Here is a 17,772-nt window from a genome sequence, read left to right as displayed (position 1 = left end):
TGAAATTTGCAAAGCGGCGGAATTTCACGTGAGAAGCGGCAGGATGCCTGCTCCGTGTTCGGGGAACGGCTGTGCATGCTCCCTCAGCCATCTCAGCAACGTGTCTTCCGCCGGTTTACGCGTCCAATGATGCTTTTCTATACCCATCCCTCTTCAAGGCAATTGTATCTTGACAAATGGCCGATAGCTTGGAACCCTTTTTCGCCGCTCAGAGCTGAGGAGCTTGGCTCCATTTGCAACCATGCATCCTCGTAGCTCGTTTGTCAGAGCTTGCCTGTAAGATGACGATGACGACGAACACCGACGATTCCTTTGGACACTCGGTCGCACCTCACGGCAGGGAGCGGGAGATGCCTTTGTCATCGAGTTCAAAGATTTGGATCGATGTTGATGTATCTAGACATAATGGAATGGAAAGGGAGATGGTTGTGATGTATATAAATGTCAAAGGCAAGTCATCCTCTCTTTCGATCATCCGTCACAACAGTGAACAAGAACAGGCACAAGAGCAAAATCCGAATCGGTGTTTATGCTACATCTGCACGTGTCTTAGACCTCAAGAAGCAATAATTCCAACTGCAAGCTCCCAAGCGCTGTCACGATCCTCAAAATGTACACGACCCTGCCCAATGGTATCCGGGTTTTCTATCGCGAAGCTGGATCGCCCACAAACCCCACCGTCCTTCTCCTTCACGGTTTCCCGGCTTCGTCGAACCAGTACCGCAATTTGATCCCTATTCTTGCTGACAAGTACCACGTCGTCGCCCCGGACTTGCCTGGCTTTGGTTTCACCGAGGTTCCATCCGGCCTGAACTTCAAATATACCTTCGCCAACATTGCGTCCACCGTCGGGGCCTTTCTGGATGTTCACAAGATCGAGAAATTCGCTGTTTATGTCTTTGACTACGGTGCTCCAACCGGCCTCCGTCTTGCGCTAAAACGACCCCAGGCCATCACGGCCATTGTCTCGCAGAACGGTAACGCCTATGTCGAAGGCCTGAGTTCGTTCTGGGATCCCTTGCGAAAATTATGGGCCTCAACACCTGGATCTGAGGGAGAGGCACAACTTCGCAAGATGATTAAGGACGCCATCCTGTCATTGGAGACGACCAAGACCCAGTACTTGGATGGTGAGCCTGAGGCAGACAAAATCGACGATCCGGCGTTGTACCACCTAGATTATTACTTGATGACACGTCCAGGCAATGCAGACATCCAGCTTGATCTGTTCAAGGATTATGGCACTAACGTGGCCTTGTATCCTCAGTTCCAGGAGTATCTTCGCAATAGCCAGGTCCCCTTGCTGGCCGTGTGGGGCAAGAACGATATCATTTTCCCACCAGCGGGCGCTGAACCCTTCAAGAGAGATGTCAAGAACGCAAAGGTCGTTTTGTTGGATGGTGGGCATTTCTTGGTCGAGAGCCATACCGAGGAGGTGGCCAAGTTGATGTTGGAGTTTTTTGCGGAAAACCAACTCTGAAACCGGTGGGAAATGAAAACGTGGGTGATTTTTTTTTTGGTCAGTAATTATTGAATTACACTGGTGAATTCTCTACAACATCTTATGCCTCAATTTGATGAAACATCTGTGACTGCGATTGGTTGAGACGGACATTGCCGTCTTGGTCGGGAATGCTGGGAGGTGGCTGGGGTTCTGGGGCCAGTGGGATCTAGACCTGCGTAGCTGACAAAAAGTCAATTTGTCGTGACGCTGAAAATACCTATAGACGGTGAATTCTTCAATCCTTGAAGTGGGAACGTGGTCACAATATCAAGAGCTCCGAGACTCTTTCATGGACACGTCCGGTCGAACCATCCACACCTGTAAGAGGATAGAATAGGTGCAACGACATGCAATGCTACCGATCCTGTCGAATCACCATGCCGGCTTCATTGAGAATCGAGATATTCCCCTCCAACCTCCAACGGATGATCGATTTCTACACTGCCATCTTGAACTTCACCTTGATCCAACATGATAGCCAGTACGCCTACCTTCAGCGCGACAACATTTTCATTGGCTCGATCGAGACTGGTTCGACGGAAGCACTCGAACAGAAGCTAAGCTAGAGATTGAAATTGTGTTTGAGGTGGACGATTTGGAAAGGGAGAGAGATTTCATCGTAGGCGAAGGAGCAAACTTGGAGGCTGACATTGAACTGCAGCCTTGGGGGTGGAAAGACTTTCGGCTCGTTGATCCGGCCTGGTATTATCTTCGAATCACCACGCGCAGTCCCAAGAGAGATGGCAAAGGGGATATACCATGACGTTTAGCTTCACATGAAGCCCAGTAGGATATTGAATAGCAATGACGACACTCGACCCGTTGCGGTGTGAAACCGTGGCCGTACTCCGGTTCGTATTCGTTGTCTCATGTTTGTGTCGGCGTAATCTGGGCTGGGCAATGATGCAGTGCCGGCGATGAAAACAAATGCAAACGAACGGCTGGGTCGAGCTCGGACTGGTGAAACGTCATGATATCGAAACAAAGCAGTGCAAAGTTGTCTGGCCCGGTCAAAGTTCCTTTCCTGAGTCGGGAGGTGATGAGATTTTGTGGGGTGCAGGCTGGTTGCAGCCAATCACTCCACCAGCCAAGCGGAAGCCAGATCCTAGATTTCAAGATCAACGGGCTGCGTTTTGCGCATTGACGTCACTTACAAGCCCGACTTCTTCGTCCTCGTCCTGCCTGTTTGAGAATCATGGTTTGAATCGCATCCTACGACGTGCCTTGCCTTGGGACGGACCTTGTTCCCGAAGTAATTGTAGGTGGATCAACTGTGACATTGTTGGAATTGTAAGAAGGTCGCCAGCAATTCACGGCAGGAACGCGGCGCAAATCAGCAAATAGCTACGAGGTAGGCGTAAGTGACTCCCTTCATTCAGGACTCGTTGTCTGCCGTCACTGCTCTCACAGGCTTCCTATAAGTATCCCTCGTTCCCCCTCTTCTCATTTTCATTCACGAAATACTCTCAAACTACATACAGATCATAACAGAACTCTTTAAACAACCTACCTCTACCACAATGGAGCCTATAAAGAACGCTGCCAAGTACGTCGTTGCCCATCCACCACGTTGCTGTCACCTTGTCGAACTGTACTGACCTGTCCGCAGCTACGTCGGTGACAAGGTCAATGAGGCTACCTCCGGTGCTTCCAAGGACGCCAACAAGAACGTTGCCAAAGACTCCGACGCGCCCTTGGGAACCCGTGCCGATGCCGCAAAGGATGCTGTTGGTGACAAGCTCGATGAGTCCAAGCACTCTGTATGTCTGGCTCCTTTTGAGACTCGACTACAACAACTGACGTAATGATCAGGCTTCTGCCGAGGGCAACAAGCAAGCTGCTACCCACTAAACATCTCATCCAACCACCTCGACACACCACACCTCTTTGCTACAGTTCCTGAAGGATGGTACATCGTGGGGTAAAATGGTCGATTACGATGATATGGCATACCACCTGGCATACACTGCAGGTGTCATGAGCTTCGGAGATGTGTATTCCTTGACTTGCTCCGCAAAGCAGAAGGCTCCGCATCAAGTAGCTAAATCAATGATACCCTAACGGAAAGACCTACAATTTCTTCATATTCTCTTTCTCCTAGAACATGTGATGTCCGTCGCATATACTCCTGTGTCTCCATTTCTATCTGCATCTCCAGCGAAGAATCAGTATATGTCAATACTTATTCATCACCGTTATCGACTTCCATTTTGGCCTGCCAACTTGTTGACAGCACAAAATGCGCTGCGGAGAAGACCCTGTACTATTCCTTGCAGCAGCCTCACTCCCTCCTCGTCGCATCGCATTCCTGACCTCTCCAGCTCAAACTTTGAATCGATCTATCACCATGCCCTTGTAACATCCAATGTCGATCCTCCTCTGTCTATGGTCATAACAAACAACTGCGACCTCTCGATAGGAATGACCATGCAGTACGCTCTGGTCAAGGACAAGAATGACAAAGGACATATGCGCAGCATGTTAAGTGTAGTGAAAGACCAGGCCTCGCTGTCGACAGGTTGGATGAAGGACACAGCGTTCAGAGTAAACAAGGGCAAGGTGCGGTCACTGTCACAAGCAATTCAAAAACCAAACAAAGAGTACTAACCAGTCTTGAAAATAGAGGTGAATAGGTCCGTCCACTCACTATCGTGCAAGAAATGTCGACCATGAGCCAGTAAGTAGGCCAGATGGCAACCCCATCTGAGCCGAGTCCAAGCCCTCTCCCGCAACCGCCACTGTCCTGGCGGCAAATGTGTCCATGGCAAATTTGCTCCCCGCCTCCAATTTCTGCATCCGGCTTTTCGAGAGCTCCTTGGAACTGTAGATTCGCAGACATCGAACCTGGTTTCAGGCGGATTCTCAGGAGGCTCATCAAGAAGCGCTCCAAGGAGTGTGAGGTCGATATCAAAGAGAAGGGCGAGGATGGCGATGGACACCAAGACCGAGACAGCGACAAAATGGGAAGGCGCACGCACACGCACAAGCGGAGACCAAAGCCGGGACAGTGATGAGGCTAAAGGCAAAGGGGACGCGCTGGAGTCGCAACTCTAACCCGAACTCAACGCTATAAACGAGTCCTCAGCCTGGTCGAAAGCGAAGATGAAGAAGAAATAATGCTGGTCGACGGCGTTGACCAAGATAATATCAAGAAGTCGCGGATGCCACAGACCCTGGGATTCCATTTGAACTGGTAGACTGGCCGAAAAACGGCCATGTCGGCGAATGTGCGCTCTTCTCTTCTCTCTGCACAAGAATGCTGCTCCGGAGAGAGGCCAACGTAGTCTTCTCTCAATTTCCCCTGATCAACAATGGCTCGGAGGCTCAAGCGGTGCAGAATCAAACAACAAGCAACACCGAGGTGGGGCAGGGAAGCCCGTCGGCTCGGCCATGATGCTGACGGCTTGGGGACCGCCTGCTGCGAAACGTGGAGCGCGCGAGCGAAAAGATGCATCGACGACGCAAGTGGAAGTCGTGAGGTTTACAGGCTGCAGCTGGCTGATGGAAATGGAGTGCTAGGAACTGGCAGAAGAGAACCAGCGGGATCTTTGTGCAGCCTCGAGACCAGGGTCTTGATATGAAGATTGTGCTGGAAGACGAGGCAGATGTTCGGACCAGTCCGTTCTCGTTGGCATATGGACCACCAGGCAGGATGCGGAAAAGCTCGTATGATCTGGTGGTGCGCGACACTGTGAGCGATGAGTACGTCGCTGATCGGGAAGGTCCTGGCGATGAGCGCCATGATGATGGCTCGGATGTTACCGTTGAATGTGAAGAGGGTGCCGATAAGGACAACAGTGGAGGGAGCAATCACAACTCCAAAGGTGCGGTAAACGGCAATGGAGACGCTAATATTGGGATGAGATAAAAGGGCGACGCCGATGAAGATGTTAGAAATGAAAGGAGAGACGATGAATCCGGTGCTACGATCACATCCGACGAGGTCTTCGGTCATATTATGACGGGCGGCAAGGACACTGAGTCCATGATGGGAGGCATTGACGGTACTGATGAAGCCACGGGCGCTAACCAAGAACCGGAGGTTGCAATGGAAGGAGGCGTCAATGTCGGGGTCGTGGCTGATGGCAGCGAGGCTTCTTCAGGCGTCACGGTGGAAGCGATCAACGACTCCATCCCTGCGACGCATGATAATGAGGACCCAGATACTATCATGGAAGAAAATCCTGGTGCCGCCACAAAGGAACGTCAAGATCCCGATGTCGAGATGGAGGAAAACGAAGACTCTCGCGCCGTTGGGAAAAGGAAACGACGCTGCTGATATCGTTATGCGGGACTAGGTTGACGTGCCTGATGAATAAAGAGGCTTGAAAGTCATCACGATGACGTAGTGATGAAAAGACAGCCCAGTATCTATCCACTGGTCGTAATTGGGCTCTTGATTAGAAATGAGCAAAGAGAACAGAAAAGACTCAACTTGAATTCTCAATATTCCACCTCACACAGTCTTCAAACTTTGCTCCGCTTCCCCCAAGTACATCTAAAGCACTACCAATGGTCAAGTCGATTTGACCGTTACTACATCTCCTGACGAGGTCGAGGTCTTCCACTGTACGTGCGCCGCCGGCGTAGGTTACGGGTATCCTGCACCATTCAGCTAATTTGGCAACGAGATCGGTGTCGATGCCTTGCTGTAGGCCCTCGTTATCAGCTGCGTGGATGAGGAATTCTGAGCAATATGGTTCCAGCATCTCGATATTTTCTGCAATTGCACATAAGCCACAGATAAGATTATGCGTCGAGCCAATACAGACCTTTTGTGATCTCCATCTCCGTGATTGTCTGCCATTTATTCATAGCCACGAACCAGGTGTTGTCTTGGCGTCTACAACTGAGATCGATGACGAGCTTGGACGTGTCGTTCCCCAAGGACAAGAGGACTGATTTCAACCTCTCCAGGGAAAATCGCCCGTTAGGGAAAAGAAAAGAAGTAATTATGACCTACTGCGTTTCAAACTTAGAAACAGAAACATGTTTTGTCTCCTCAATGGGAGAGAAGGACGGAGAAGAAGAATCTCACCCTTTCAGCCCCGGCATCTATCCATTCTTTCGCATTGGCATCGGTAATGCCCCCCCCTACTTGGAGATGGCTAGGCCACGCTGCAAGAGCTTCCTTAGCAGCAGCCTCATTCCCGGGTCCGAGCATGATGACATGGGCACCTAGCAGATTTGAATCGCGGTAGAGTCTTGCAAAATACCCTGCCGGGTGTGAAGAGATGTAGTTTGTTTGCAAGTCGGATTCCTGGCCACTCAACGTGCCGCCGACGATCTGTTTGACCTGGCCGGCGTGCAGGTCGATACAAGGTCGGAAACGGGTCATGGCGCGGAATTTGAGGATGAGACACAAAATCTCAACGGCGAAGCTCTGCCAGATCTGATGTGATGTGTGTCGGAGCCTTGAGATTTGGACGAACAACAGATCCTGGGCCGAAAGTCAAAAAATTCCGCCACGTGACCTCAGGGAAGTCCTCACCCGTACCATTGCACATCTACATACTCATATATTTCAAACATGGCAGAATGGCTCCACACTCCATCTAGCGGCCAATATTCTGTCATGAAGCGGGTTAACAGTATACACCAGGAGCTGATTGCTGAGGCCATTCTCGTCGGTCCATCCAACGTATGCGATGGCACCTCCAGACCAGTCCCCTTGCGCTCTTTGATCACGTCTTCGCTCTCTAAAATCTGTTTGGCAGATAAATAAGTGACTTGCAAGTCAATGCTGGAGTATAAGCATGAGGCTGTGTAGGCCGTCGGTGTTAAGGTCAATGTGGCACTTATCAAGATATTGGTAACTGAGGTTTTTCAGTAAGTACAGGGACGCTTTCACGCGTGGAGTTGTCTAGATAAGAACAGCGGACTTGCTGGTGAATGCATAACCTGGACAGGTTCTCAACTCTATCACTTGGTTCTGCAAGTCGGTGTAAAAGACGGGCAGTAATGGACCGACATTGCTTTCCACCACGCTTGGGATGCCTCAATTGGCCGGGATGTGATAGGTAAAGCTTCCCAGTCCTTCCTAACCGGATGATCCCTTGACATGACGGGTGATGCTGCCGTTGGAGCTGTGCAGTGTGGATAGTCGGGTCCCGTTTCGGAGAACCAGCACCGGTTAGTGCAATGCTGTAGTTCTCCTGGCATCACATTGACTGACAGTGTACTTGATTGAACCGAGGTGCCTGAGCTAGTTCCGGTCGCGGATATGGATGAAGATGTGGAGGACGAGGAAGTCTCAACGATCCCGCGGTCCAAGAAACACAGCGCTGAGTACGTCCTTCGTAATGTGATCGATCGTCAATCACCTCGATGCATTGGCGTTTGCTGAGTCGTCGGCCGCCCGGCTTCCTAGCATGCTTCCTAGGACCGCCGTAATTATTGCTGGAACGACGGCGACTAAGATGGACAAAACAGACCTCTGCACAAGTCCAGAATCTTATGAGGCTGAGACCTAGTTTGATTTTGATGCCGAGACATAACTTACTATTGCAGACTGCGTTGCTGCTATTTCCATCTGGGGGAGCTGATACGGCGATTCCTGCGACTGACAATCTGGAAACCGGGCAGTCGAGGTGCGAAGGCCTTGGGTACCCAGCCTAGCAGCCATACAGCCTAGCGGACCGGGGAAACTCTTCGAATACACATACACGTGCGATGTTTCGTGGAGGACTTGTACTACTCCCAAAGTCACCCGGCTCGCAAACGGTACGAATCCTCGAGTCTATGAGGTTCGATGGAAACTTTTAGAGGAAAGGCATCAGGCTGACATCGATAGAGTCATGTGTCTTCATTACTGGCGTTTAACTTCCATGTGTAGCGTTTTCAGCTCCCATTCGGACTGGGGAGGATGCTCGATTCCATGGGAGAAATTTGCCCGCCAATTATTTGCCGGCACTCAGGCTTCATAGGCCCAATGCTGCGCCGTATACGGCAGAGCCAATAGCGCGGGGGGGAGGGGGAAGCTAAGGCGGCATCACCTTCGTTCAAATTGGGGGGGGGGGAGTGAATTTTGGATAGATATTTTTTTGTTGAATCGCAAGATGATTTCCGAGCAAGTAACGAGCGGGAATTGATCTTGGTATAGAAGCAACTGCTCCAGTGCTACCTGAATTTTCCTTATTTAGTGATTAGTTTTCATCATTTGCGCCGCGACAACTAATATTGGGAAAGTGAATGATGGCTACAACAGTCGCAGTTGCGAGGCGACCCCAGCAACACACCATCGAACAGCCTCCTACAACCACATCCAGTGCCGAACGAGATGTATTTCGTAAATATTTCGAATCTGCATTTGAACCCTTACCGGAATCTCAAACGGACATTCCTTATTTACAAGAGGACGAGGACGACGTCGCTGATCATTCAGAGGAAGAGTCGGAATGGGAAGGTCTTTCAGACGCAGAAAATGACAGTACTACGGTTGAGGTGGTAGAACATCGGACTATTTTGGATGAAACACAAGACCACGAATTGCAAAGACAGCGATACAAATCTTTCATGGTAAGTTGGGTCGATTAGAGAAAGGCTCACGAACACATCACTGAGTTGGAGGACAGAGTTCAAGGCCTCCCAAAGAAGTCGAGCCAGTAACGACGAAAAGCAAAGGCCAACCAGCCGACGGGGAGGATGCATCTGAGGCAATGAATCTGAAACATGATCTTGATCTTCAACGCCTCCTCAAAGAGTCGCACTTGCTGGAGCAGGCAAAAGTATCATCCACGCCGGGGTCACATCGACACAAAGCTGTTGACATGCGATTGCGGTCACTGGGCTCGAAAGGGTCCATGTTTCATCAAGTCAAGATGCCCTTGGCACATAGGAGGGGCATCCTTGCAAAATCGGCATCCCGGGAGACGATGCGAAGAAAGGAGGCCCAAGAGAATGGTATTATAGTAGAAAAGCCTGAGCAGAAAAGGTTTAGATCCGGAGAGCGCCGGAGAGAACGTGCTGTGGATATCCCTGCAGTAGGTAAATTCAGAGGAGGCACTCTGAAGCTCAGCAAGAAGGATGTCCTGGATATTCAAGGTCCAGTTCGTCCTGGAGGACGAGGGAAAAAGGGCCGATGATAGGGAACGGCGCACATCTCGAACGGCCTTCCAAAAGCGCAACTTTTGGGATCATCATCTTCTCCTCTTTGAACCCCTGCATGTTGGTCGAGAGGAACATGTTTCGCAGTTGCCAGGATATTTTGTGATGCTGACTTTTCCGTCTGTCTAGACCGTGAGGCTCTTGGACACGCTCAACATGCTTCTCCACGATTGGAACGTCGTAGAGAAAATATTTGTCACGAATGCGTTGACTTTCGAGGTCATCTGGAATGATGAACAATGGAATTTGAAACATGTCGCCTCGCCTCGGACTGGCTTTTCTGTTGTTTGGGGATAGGACATTCTTCTGTGTTGCACCATCGCTTCAGCCTCGGGCTTTCTCCCGACGGCATCGACGAGGATGACTATTCGAGCCAACCTGACTCAAGAACAATCAAGATATCAACTGTCTCACGATGACTCGGCATCGGACTCATCCGTTGTGGCTTGGCTCATAGGTGTCCAAGAACAGTAAGTGATGATAGATGTCGACCTTCTTTTGGTATCTCTGCGACGTGTCCCGGTCTTTCTCTCATTACCCCCGGAAGGAGTGGTCAATTGTCGGAGATTTGCAAGGGTTGCCCACGCTCGTTGCGATTACGCCACTGGGCCATTGGCGGTGGGCACAGGCCCATGTTTCATGCACTCAGATGGACGATCAAATCGACGGCCGATAGGTCTCTTGAGCATTTACAGGGCTTGCATATAGATTTTCGTATCCGGGAATGAACGACAGCACAGATCGTAAATTCCCCGTTGGGAGGCTTGAAGAATGCGCAAATGAATGGCCAAGCATTTCAAGAGCATATGCAATGATGATGTGCATTTGAGCCTCGGAGTGATTGATGAGAGTCGACGATCCAATCACTCTGTCCACGGAGAAAAAGGGACATGTCGAGGTGCAGCGGGTTCGAGTTGGCAGGGTTCTGAATTGACCACTGGGTGACCAATGTGGCTGCATGGGAAGAAAATTCCTGAAACCATAGCGCCATCTCGGTCACGCTGGTTACTCTGGAGCCGTGGCGCGTGCGTATCCCAGATTCTGCAGGCCAGCAGAGAGACCAGTACCCAAAAAGGAACGCCGTTGCTTGCCTGGTTGTTTGCACGGTACACCCCGCTCGGCCCTCTCAACCTCTTCTCGACTCGATTTTCTGAAACTATAGTTTCTCCGTCCAAGCGAGCGCGCCAGTTTGAGGACCCCAGTCGCAGCCCCAAGCTGGAGAGATCCAGGGGAGCCAAAGCGCGAAGGGAGCCAAACGGTGAGCGACCGTCAGCTTGGACGGAGGGTTGTGGGGAATGCCGTGACCGTAACTTCGACTGCCGAACTGCTGGGCTGAAGAGAAGTTGGTCCGTATTTTGTTGATGGAACGCAGGAGCAACCATTTTTCTTGTCACGTGTTCGCTCCGATTTGCCCAACTCAACACGCCAAATCACACTGCCAATGTGTTTGCGTTTTCTTGCGCCCCGGTCCATATTGATCTCATTTAGCCATACGAAGTAAAATTTACGAAAAGAGCCTCCTGAGTCCTCCGGATGACCAATCCCTCAGGCTCCCTTAGTTGACCTACGTCTCGTATCTCCGCAGTGCCATTGATCGAGGGCAATGTGAAAAGTTACGCTTGCATGAACCAATGTGTATGAACAATCACGCTTATGCAATGGCGGGTCTATTGGGTGTCAAGCCATCGGAGATGTCTTGGTGATTGGTCACCTGCAAGAAAAGGGGTACGCGTGAAATCCAACCCATGTCCCAGTGGAACACAGAATGCACTTTTCATGCGCGATGAACAGGTTGCAGTCGTAGACCAGAAGCAAATGCTCCCAGCGCCAAAAAAGGCATCAAGGTCACCATCATGTCGTCGACCACAGTGTTTGCTCATCTCAGCGTGCAGATATTTCGTGTGGCCCGAAACTGGCCTTAACTCTAACTAAAGAGGGCGTCTGTTTGAGACGTGTTTCTGAATCGACATGCCGCTAGCCGAGAAAACTGTTAGCGCCAGAGCGGACCGGCAACATTCTAATACAACCGCCAACGAGCAACTATTCGACCAAGCGATCCGCCATTCTCAGCCACTCGTTTCATCCAAGCCGCCACATCCCCAGCAAATTGTGCGAGGCTTTGTCCTCTTTGACCGAAAGTTCAGCGACACGCTGACCGTGGGGATGCCGATGCACGGTCCTCTCTCTGATGGATCAAAATAGCAACTTTCCTTCGGCAGGCTTGGGGGAGGTCATCATAGGCTTCGACTTGGTGCCTCTTTTTCTTTCCGGTCTTTCCACCTGCCAAAAGCAATGGATAAACTAGACGGCGCGGGCATAGGTGCCTGTCTCGGTTAGACCGTACACAGAAACTTGGCCAGGATGGCGTTTACTGTCACCACCTTGAATGCCACCCAGAGGTCGGTCTCCCACCAATTGTCCTTTCGAGAGCGATGCGCGATTGACCATATGGAGTTCAAACATGAGGATCAGAAGGTGTGCCAGGAACCGATGAGATCGCGGTTCACGGGTGATGAATCACGGATTTGGGGTATCCCGAAGAGATAGTCACCTGGCAGAACCGCATCTGCTATCACCACCGTCTTGGGGGAGTCCTGGCCCAAGAAAGAAGGGGACTCTGGAGAGTGGAGAATTTGAGTACTCGTACCTGTCCTAGCGCGAATTTCTCAGTTCGCAAAGTGGAACAGACGCAACCTAATTGGCGGCTAACTGCGAACAGCTGGCGGAAGATAGAGGCGAACAAACCGTGAGCGAGGGAATAAGGGATCGATGCCAGGCCCAGGGTTCCGAAGCGGCAAATCCGTTCTTTTCCTCCCCTTTTGCCAGGCATTCCCCTTGAACAACTGGACTGGAATCGCCCGAGTATAGAGGGAGGGCATTGAATAATTGGCCATGGACATTGCCCTGGCCCCGGCCAGAATCCTTTTTTTCTGCGTGGGACGCTGAATAGTGGACAGTGGACGCTGGATGCTCCCTGTTGTGTTCAATGCTCCTCTATCTGCTGCCAGCCTATCCGGCCCAGGATTTTCCTCCCCTAATGGCTCATCTGGCTAGCACGGAGTGTGCCAGTGGTTTAGCAAGCTCTTAACGAAATACCCCTAGAACCCAAGGCGAGTAAAAAAGGGCTAGGTTGAGGGGAGGGAAGGGGTTGTGCTGGCTCGAAGTCTTTTAGTATGAGATGAACCGCGAAAAAATCCGTGCCTCTCCTTCCACCTCCATTCCTCTTCTGTCGTGTCTCTCGCTTCTGCCCTCGTCGGCCCGGTCTCACCTTTCTTAACGATTTTCCTCCCTTGCTTCCTCTACCTTTTTTAACCTTTCTACCTCTACCTCCTCCACCTTTATCACTCCGCCCTCTGTTTCACCTCTTTGTTGCTGCAGCACACAGGTTCTTTCTTCCTTGTCAACTTTCACTTCCATCCTCGGCTTTGCCTCGAGAACATTGAGAGAGACTAGCTTCTTCTCTCCTTATCCACTTTCGTTTCACCTGCTCTCGCTTCCCTCACTCGAGACAGGAGCTTCACCACGTCTGGATGTTCTGCGAAGCTGGTCTCTCGCATTGACTCCATTTACATCATCGATACATTCGCTATACGGATCCTCATCATCGCCTGCTCCTCACTTTTTTCCTGGCCTAAATCGTCCTCCAATCCTCCTCTTCTGCGGCTGTTCTCCTTCCTGCAAATCAGACCACCTTCACTACGGATTAGTAACAAAGAGACTGCGCTGTACTTCGCTACATTATATGCAATAGTACGATAGGCAGGACGAGTCTGAAATCTGGGGACGTCCCAAAGAAAAAAGGCCGCCATACCCCTCCTCGACTGTGTCGACGATTCCCCTCCGTTTCAATGTATCCCTCAAGCGGTGCGCCAATGGCTCAACCACAAAAGCCCGAGACCTTTATGCTTTCGAATGAGGCGCAACAAAGCTTGCCCCAGGACGCGCAAGTCGCTCTGCAGCAAGTCGACAATCTGAAATACTTTCTCATTTCTGCGCCTGTGGATTGGAGTCCAGACTCTCTTATTAGGAGATTCCTCCTTCCCACGGGCGAATACGTTTCCTGCGTCCTTTGGAACAATCTCTTTCACATATCCGGTACAGATATCGTGCGATGTCTGTCTTTCCGGTTCCAAGCCTTTGGCCGACCTGTCAAGAATCCTAAGAAATTCGAAGAAGGCATTTTTTCGGACCTGCGAAACTTGAAATCCGGGACTGATGCTTCTCTGGAAGAGCCCAAAAGCCCCTTCTTGGATTTCTTGTATAAGAACAACTGCATTCGAACGCAAAAGAAGCAAAAGGTGTTTTATTGGTACAGCGTACCTCATGATCGCCTGTTTCTGGACGCTCTTGAGAGAGATCTCAAGCGCGAAAAGATGAACCAGGAAGCCACCACAAAGGCAGTTGCAGAGCCAGCGCTCTCGTTCGAGTTTGACTCGTCTCAGTCACTCTTTGAGCAGCTCACCAAGGCCCAACAAGCCAGCTCGTCCTCTTTCGCGACCGCCAATGCCAATGTCACTTATTCACAATCAACTTCCCCTGTCCTTCGAGCGGCAGACTCTATGCCCCCTCCGCAAATGGCGCCTCATATGCCACGATCTCAGGAACAGCCGCAATCCATATATACTAGCATGGCTATGCAGAACAATGTGTCCAACACCATCTCAACGACAGCGATGTCGCGTGAGCAGGACTTCTCCCACGTCGCCTACGACCGAAATGGTGTTGCCTATGATCGTGCTCATATTCGTCATGCCTCTATGCCAGCATATATGGAATACTCTCCGGCGCCGTCCTTCGTGTCTTCGCATTTTGAAGACTACAGTACAAGAGGTCTCTCGTACGAGCCTATCACTCCGCCTCAACATGCGGTTCCGGCCGGCGCAGAGCCAGCTTACATTGCCAACGAAGATACCGGCCTCTATTCTGCTATCCCTGAAATGCAGCCTATGCCGGCATATAACCCAATGGCTTCGCTACCACCGTCCACAATGGCAGGCCCGACTTATGCAACCGCACCACGTGCTTTTCCCGGTGCCAATGTCTATTCGGTGATCGAGGGCTCTCCCACTTACAAAGCACGGAGACGACGATCCTCGATCCCCTCATCCATCATGAATGCCGTGGCTGCAAATGCTGTTGCTCAAGTCACTCATGGCATGAAAGCTCATGTCCCCCAAAGGCCGAGTGACCTTCGACGATCAATGTCAAGTTCAGTCCTTCCCATCGCAGAGGGTGATGAGTCAGCCGGTCAATCTCCACCAGGGCTTGCTCATAGCTATGCATCTTCGGTCGTCAATCGAGATCACCTCAATGATTTCTCCCGACATACTACTCCATTGCCCAGCCTTGAGGAAGACCCGTCGAATTCAATGGGGCTTGTGACTGGCGCTGAAACTATGCCCGCTCTCACTGGAGAGGATCTGCCTCCTTCATCAATGCAGCCCAGCCCTGCAGTCCGGTTGGAAAGACCAGGCCCGGTCCGAAGAGCACGAAGTGCAACCATGATGGAGCTTGGTGTACCATATAAGTCACATTCATGTCCAATCCCCAGTTGTGGTCGACTTTTCAAGCGCCTTGAACATCTCAAGCGGTAGGGAAACCCCTTTTCAATTTGCTTGGCGCTTACTGACGCATTTCGACCTTTAGCCATGTTCGAACTCACACTCAGGAACGCCCTTACGTGTGTCCGTACTGCAACAAGGCCTTCTCACGATCTGACAACCTCGCTCAGTGAATATACCCCCCCCAAAACCATTAAACTTGACAATGATAGCTAATTGTCACGTCTAGGCACCGTCGTACTCATGAATCCCAACAAGATGGTCAACCAGCTCCAGTGACCAGTGAGGAGGAGTTGGAAAATGAAGAAAACGAGTTCGGTTCAATCGATGAACTCTCCTCCCCTGATGAAGCTACCCGTCCCACGAGTGGTTCCGGGATGATGGCCATATCTATGCCACCGCCATCGACACTCGTTATGCAACCAATGTCGCAACCAATGATGGCACCTAGTCAACTTGTTCAACCTTCCATGTTGCAGAATCTGTAGACAGGTTATGACACGAAGCTGATGATCTACAAAAGGGGAAGAAAAATACAGGAAGATGTTTGTGCTGTTATTTTTTCTGGGCTATTTGGAAGTGGGGATAACAGGGTGAGAGATGCCCTACGATGAATGAGAGCTTAGCCTTTTTTTTTTTGGGTTGGGTGTTGGGGAAAAGGCGACCAATGAGCTCTGTTGACGGATGTGTCATAAGCTGGCAAGCATCAAATACGGTTGACGAGGTGTTGGATATGGTGTACACGTGGGGCGAAGGGTCGTCCTTCGATGTTGTATGGTCCGTCATCCAATCTCCCCATGCTTTCTGGACTGTCTTCTTTTACTGTTTCCTTGAATGATTTGGAATGGAAGGGGCATTTTCTTGGATCTTTCACAAAAGATCGTGCCACTTTATATAGAATGTGGCACTCCTGGACAAACTGTACATATAGCTGATCGATCTATTGAGATTGAACTGGGGTCAAAGCATGAGATTTTGATCTGATTCTCACTCATTCTTCTCCCGTCTTGATTATTTTATTTTCAGTTTTCATATCATCAGCCCTTGCAGAATCTCCGTGGATTTCAATATGCTGGTGTTGTATTGGAGTTCTGAAGAGCCACGCAGACGTGATTCGTTTGGATCACGATAAAACAAAATATTTTTTCGTGAGTTTTTCATCATCCGATCGACAGAGAGAAGATGACAATGAAGGAGAACAATGCTCGGAGGCGTCGGACATGTGCATAGATTATAATTCTCAGCCTGGCCGCTGTGTGGACCCAAATCAGTATATTTATTCACTTGTAAGTTTTACTCTTCTTGGGTGCGATATTGGGGAACTTATTCATCGCGAAAGGTCTTACTTGTTCATTGCGTGATGATGCGTTTCTCGATTGAGCTTCAATACCACTCGGGGCTCTGGATCGAGTTCGAGATCGGACATGTTGAAGGCTCGGTGGGCTACGCATCTGGTGGTTTGTCAACTTGATCTGTCCATGCTTAACGAAAACGACTTTCAGTTACCCTGTCAGCTAGGGTCGAGCCATGGAAACACTGATGTGCTGCGATATCGACATTTTTCTCCTCGACATGAGGAAGCTCATACAACAAATCAAGAGGGAAAAAGGGATCAATTGGATACCAGGAGAACAGAAATCAAAGAGCAGACATACATCATATATTGGGCCTTGTTTGCGAACCCAGTGGACCCTTGATCATTCATCTCTGAGCACTCAAGCTTCGTCTTCCCGCCACAACTTCATGCTCGTCTCCTTCGTCCTCACTGTCGTCACGAAATCCTTCCTCCAATTCACGACTCAGCCGACGGTTAGAGTCGGACCCAGCATCCTCAACACCACTCACAGTCCTGCTTGCAGCATTCATATTCGAAACTTGTCGTTCCATGCCATCTCGCCGTCGGGTTCGGTCCTGAACGTCGAAGCCAACCATAGCTTCCCCAGATTCTTCATCAAAGAGCTCCCCATCGGCGCTGACGACACTATTACGGCGGATATAGCGATTGCGGAATGCCCACGTCGAGGGGAGGAAGAGGCGTAGGATTAGAGTCGAGAGGCGATCTCGTAATGATGAAGGCTGAAGAGATTCAGGGAGATGGGAAGACAGAGAGGTGGATTGTAGGGGAAGGTATTGTGAGTAGCGGGCCCGGTGTCGGCGATATAATGGTAATAGGGCGTGGAAAATCAAGAGATAGAGGATGGCGGATATGAACATCGGTAAGAGGATAGTCTGCATAGATTTCATTAGTCTTTCCCATCGCAATGGCTCATCTTATGTACCTTTGCGAAGGTCATGAACCCTGACCCAGCCATCTTGCCGTCCGAATCAGTTGCGGTTACGGACACAGGAGGCGTACCCTCGGTCGACACAATTGTGCCAGGTATGGACCTGCCGATCAAATCCATTATGCCGCCATAGTGGCGGCTTTGGCATGGAGGGGAGAATGAGGTAGTTATAAAGAGCGAAAGTGTTCAACTCAATCCCCGTTCGTGAAATTAGGCAAGCCAATTCTGGCAGTTCTGCAGGTTGTCGAGACCCGAACTGCGCGAGGCCGCGAAAGGCGTGGAGATATACGGGTTTAGCGGCCTCCTGATGGGGCTT

General features: G+C 50.5%; 8 protein-coding genes across 8 annotated transcripts; 6 read left to right on the top strand and 2 right to left on the bottom strand.

Moving 5' to 3' along the window:
• Nucleotides 1–610: 610 nt before the first annotated feature.
• On the top strand, nt 611–1,480 carry Z518_01630 (uncharacterized protein; the record flags this gene model as incomplete). Its single annotated transcript, XM_013422229.1, has 1 exon — nt 611–1,480. One exon carries the CDS (start codon nt 611–613, stop codon nt 1,478–1,480), a length of 870 nt encoding a protein of 289 aa, XP_013277683.1.
• Nucleotides 1,481–1,881: 401 nt separating this feature from the next.
• On the top strand, nt 1,882–2,070 carry Z518_01629 (uncharacterized protein; the record flags this gene model as incomplete). The annotated part of the gene is made up of 1 exon (XM_013422228.1): nt 1,882–2,070. One exon carries the CDS (start codon nt 1,882–1,884, stop codon nt 2,068–2,070), a length of 189 nt encoding a protein of 62 aa, XP_013277682.1.
• A 954-nt stretch (nt 2,071–3,024) lies between these two features.
• Z518_01628 (uncharacterized protein) lies at nt 3,025–3,309 on the top strand (the record flags this gene model as incomplete). Its single annotated transcript, XM_013422227.1, has 2 exons — nt 3,025–3,050; nt 3,114–3,309. The coding sequence occupies 2 exons, from the start codon at nt 3,025–3,027 to the stop codon at nt 3,307–3,309; spliced, it is 222 nt and encodes a 73-aa protein (XP_013277681.1).
• A 1,772-nt stretch (nt 3,310–5,081) lies between these two features.
• Nucleotides 5,082–5,783, top strand: Z518_01627 (uncharacterized protein; the record flags this gene model as incomplete). The annotated part of the gene is made up of 2 exons (XM_013422226.1): nt 5,082–5,333; nt 5,376–5,783. 2 exons carry the CDS (start codon nt 5,082–5,084, stop codon nt 5,781–5,783), a joined length of 660 nt encoding a protein of 219 aa, XP_013277680.1.
• Nucleotides 5,784–5,934: 151 nt separating this feature from the next.
• Nucleotides 5,935–6,842, bottom strand: Z518_01626 (1-(5-phosphoribosyl)-5-[(5-phosphoribosylamino)methylideneamino] imidazole-4-carboxamide isomerase; the record flags this gene model as incomplete). Its single annotated transcript, XM_013422225.1, has 3 exons — nt 5,935–6,224; nt 6,277–6,463; nt 6,543–6,842. 3 exons carry the CDS (start codon nt 6,840–6,842, stop codon nt 5,935–5,937), a joined length of 777 nt encoding a protein of 258 aa, XP_013277679.1.
• Nucleotides 6,843–8,698: 1,856 nt separating this feature from the next.
• Nucleotides 8,699–9,588, top strand: Z518_01625 (uncharacterized protein; the record flags this gene model as incomplete). Its single annotated transcript, XM_013422224.1, has 2 exons — nt 8,699–9,022; nt 9,079–9,588. The coding sequence occupies 2 exons, from the start codon at nt 8,699–8,701 to the stop codon at nt 9,586–9,588; spliced, it is 834 nt and encodes a 277-aa protein (XP_013277678.1).
• Nucleotides 9,589–13,458: 3,870 nt separating this feature from the next.
• On the top strand, nt 13,459–15,659 carry Z518_01624 (uncharacterized protein; the record flags this gene model as incomplete). The annotated part of the gene is made up of 3 exons (XM_013422223.1): nt 13,459–15,200; nt 15,257–15,340; nt 15,401–15,659. 3 exons carry the CDS (start codon nt 13,459–13,461, stop codon nt 15,657–15,659), a joined length of 2,085 nt encoding a protein of 694 aa, XP_013277677.1.
• A 1,213-nt stretch (nt 15,660–16,872) lies between these two features.
• Z518_01623 (uncharacterized protein) lies at nt 16,873–17,576 on the bottom strand (the record flags this gene model as incomplete). The annotated part of the gene is made up of 2 exons (XM_013422222.1): nt 16,873–17,400; nt 17,451–17,576. 2 exons carry the CDS (start codon nt 17,574–17,576, stop codon nt 16,873–16,875), a joined length of 654 nt encoding a protein of 217 aa, XP_013277676.1.
• Nucleotides 17,577–17,772: the final 196 nt, after the last annotated feature.

Source organism: Rhinocladiella mackenziei (genome assembly GCF_000835555.1).
Source record: "Rhinocladiella mackenziei CBS 650.93 unplaced genomic scaffold supercont1.1, whole genome shotgun sequence".
Classification (NCBI taxonomy): domain Eukaryota; kingdom Fungi; phylum Ascomycota; class Eurotiomycetes; order Chaetothyriales; family Herpotrichiellaceae; genus Rhinocladiella; species Rhinocladiella mackenziei.
Note: the sequence above shows the minus strand (reverse complement) of the source record. Positions and strands in the feature narration are given on the sequence as shown.